Source organism: Colobus angolensis, unplaced genomic scaffold, assembly GCF_000951035.1.
Source record: "Colobus angolensis palliatus isolate OR3802 unplaced genomic scaffold, Cang.pa_1.0 Scaffold3179, whole genome shotgun sequence".
NCBI classification, from domain to species: Eukaryota; Metazoa; Chordata; class Mammalia; order Primates; family Cercopithecidae; genus Colobus; species Colobus angolensis.
Window position 1 is genome coordinate 5,982 of NW_012116465.1, and position 2,043 is coordinate 8,024.

Here is a 2,043-nt window from a genome sequence, read left to right on the forward strand (position 1 = left end):
TTAGGAAAATGTTCTTATTACAATGATAGTTATCATTTTGTCTCTTTCAAACACATTCACAGAAAGTTATTCAGATGCAAGGTTTCAACAAAACCACTGTGGTTACACAGTTCATCCTGGTGGGTTTCTCCAGCCGGGGGGAGCTCCAGCTGCTGCTTTTTGTCATATTTTTTCTCCTATACTTGACAATCTTGGTGGCCAATGTGACCATCATGGCCATTATTCGCTTCAGCTGGACTCTCCACACTCCCATGTATGACTTTCTACTCATCCTTTCATTTTCTGAGTAGTGCTACACTTTTGTCATCATCCTTCAGCTGCTGGTCCACCTGCTCTCAGACACCAAGACCATCGCTTTCATGGCCTGTGCCAACCAGCTCTTCTTTCTTGTCTTTGCTTGCACCAACTGCTTCCTCATTGCCGTGATGGGATATGATTGCTATGTAGCCATTTGTCACCCTCTGAGGTACACGTTTATCATGAACAGAAGGCTGGGGTTGGGGCTGATTCTCTCTCAGGAGCCACAGGTTTCTTTTTTGCTTTGGTGGCCACCAACCTCATTTGTGACATGCCTTTTTGTGACCCCAACAGGGTTAACCACTATTTCTGTGACATGGCACCTGTTATCAAGTTAGCCTGCACTGACACCCATGTGAAAGAGCTGGCTTTATTTAGCCTCAGCATCCTGGTAATTATGGTGCCTTTTCTGTTAATTCTCATATCCTATGGCTTCATAGTTAACATCATCCTGAAGATCCCTTCAGCTGAGGGCAAGAAGAAGGCCTTTGCCACCTGTGCCTCACACCTCACTGTGGTCTTTGTCCACTATGGCTGTGTCTCTATCATCTATCTGTGGCCCAAGTCCAAGTCTGCCTCAGACAAGGATCAGTTGGTGGCAGTGACCTACACAGTGGTTACTCCCTTACTTAGTCCTCTTGTCTACAGTCTGAGGAACAAGGAGGTAAAAACTGCATTGGAAAGAGTTCTTGGAATGCCTGTGGCAACCAAGATGAGCTAACAAAAAATAAAAATAAAATTAGGATAGTCACAGAAGAAATCAAAGGCATAAAATTTTCTGACCTTTGAGGCAGATACTGTCTCAGACAGTATTTCCAAGGATTAAGACTACTGTTGCCTTTTTATTTTCTCCTATTCCAAAAAAAAAAAAAATGCAAGTCAATCTACATACTATATTGTCCAATGTCTAGTTAAAAAGAAAGAATTCACACCTGGCAAAAAGAGAAAACCATGAGAGTTTTTCAAGGAAAGACATGACCAAAACAAATATAAGGACAAAAATTGCTTTTCCTGTTGGAGAGACAGAAGAACAGGGTCTGCAGTGGCTGGGAGCATTTTATCCAGGACACAGGCATTCATCTAGTAATACATTTATCTGTGTACCAAGTCCCATTCAAAGAAGAAAAATGAAAATGAACAAATATATAGTTTATGGTGGTTGGGACTGGTTAGGTGAGAAGATGAACACTGAAAAAAATATGATAATGCAAGATAATCAGATCAGTTAAAAGAATATAAATAAAGGGTTATGAGAATCAAAGGAACTAGTATTTATTCCATCTAAAAGAGAAAAAGATTTAGAATAACTGGGATGAAAAGAGGGGAGAGAAAATTTAAACTGGGCCTTAAATGGAGAACAAGATATTAATACTAAGAAACTGGGTTTTACAGTGACAAAAATGTTAGTGGATATTACCAGAATTGTTGATAATTCTAGATTTTTATTATGCTAATTATCAATTAAACATTGTTTTGGTTTGTAGTTCTTGTTTTGTTTTCACTTAGCTATATGTTTAAGTCTTTCAGATGATGTAATTTTATTTAATAATAGACTAAAAATAAACAATAATGACATCCTCATACTTGCTGATTAAATAGAACACAGGGCTCTGAAGAGGCAAAAATGGCCGTAATCTCTATGATGATCATAGCGTAATACTTATAAGAACCTAACATTTTATTGATTACAATAATATAATTTGAATTATAAACACTGATCAGGATTGATTTTAAATCTAAACTATC

The 2,043-nt window shown here is 37.9% G+C and overlaps 1 protein-coding gene across 1 annotated transcript; it reads left to right on the top strand.

Moving 5' to 3' along the window:
• The first annotated feature begins 74 nt into the window (after positions 1-74).
• On the top strand, positions 75-1,018 carry LOC105518354 (olfactory receptor 10T2-like). Its single transcript, XM_011951320.1, is given in 2 exon segments — positions 75-504; positions 507-1,018. Coding segments are annotated over 2 exon segments (942 nt in total).
• The last annotated feature ends 1,025 nt before the right edge of the window (positions 1,019-2,043 follow it).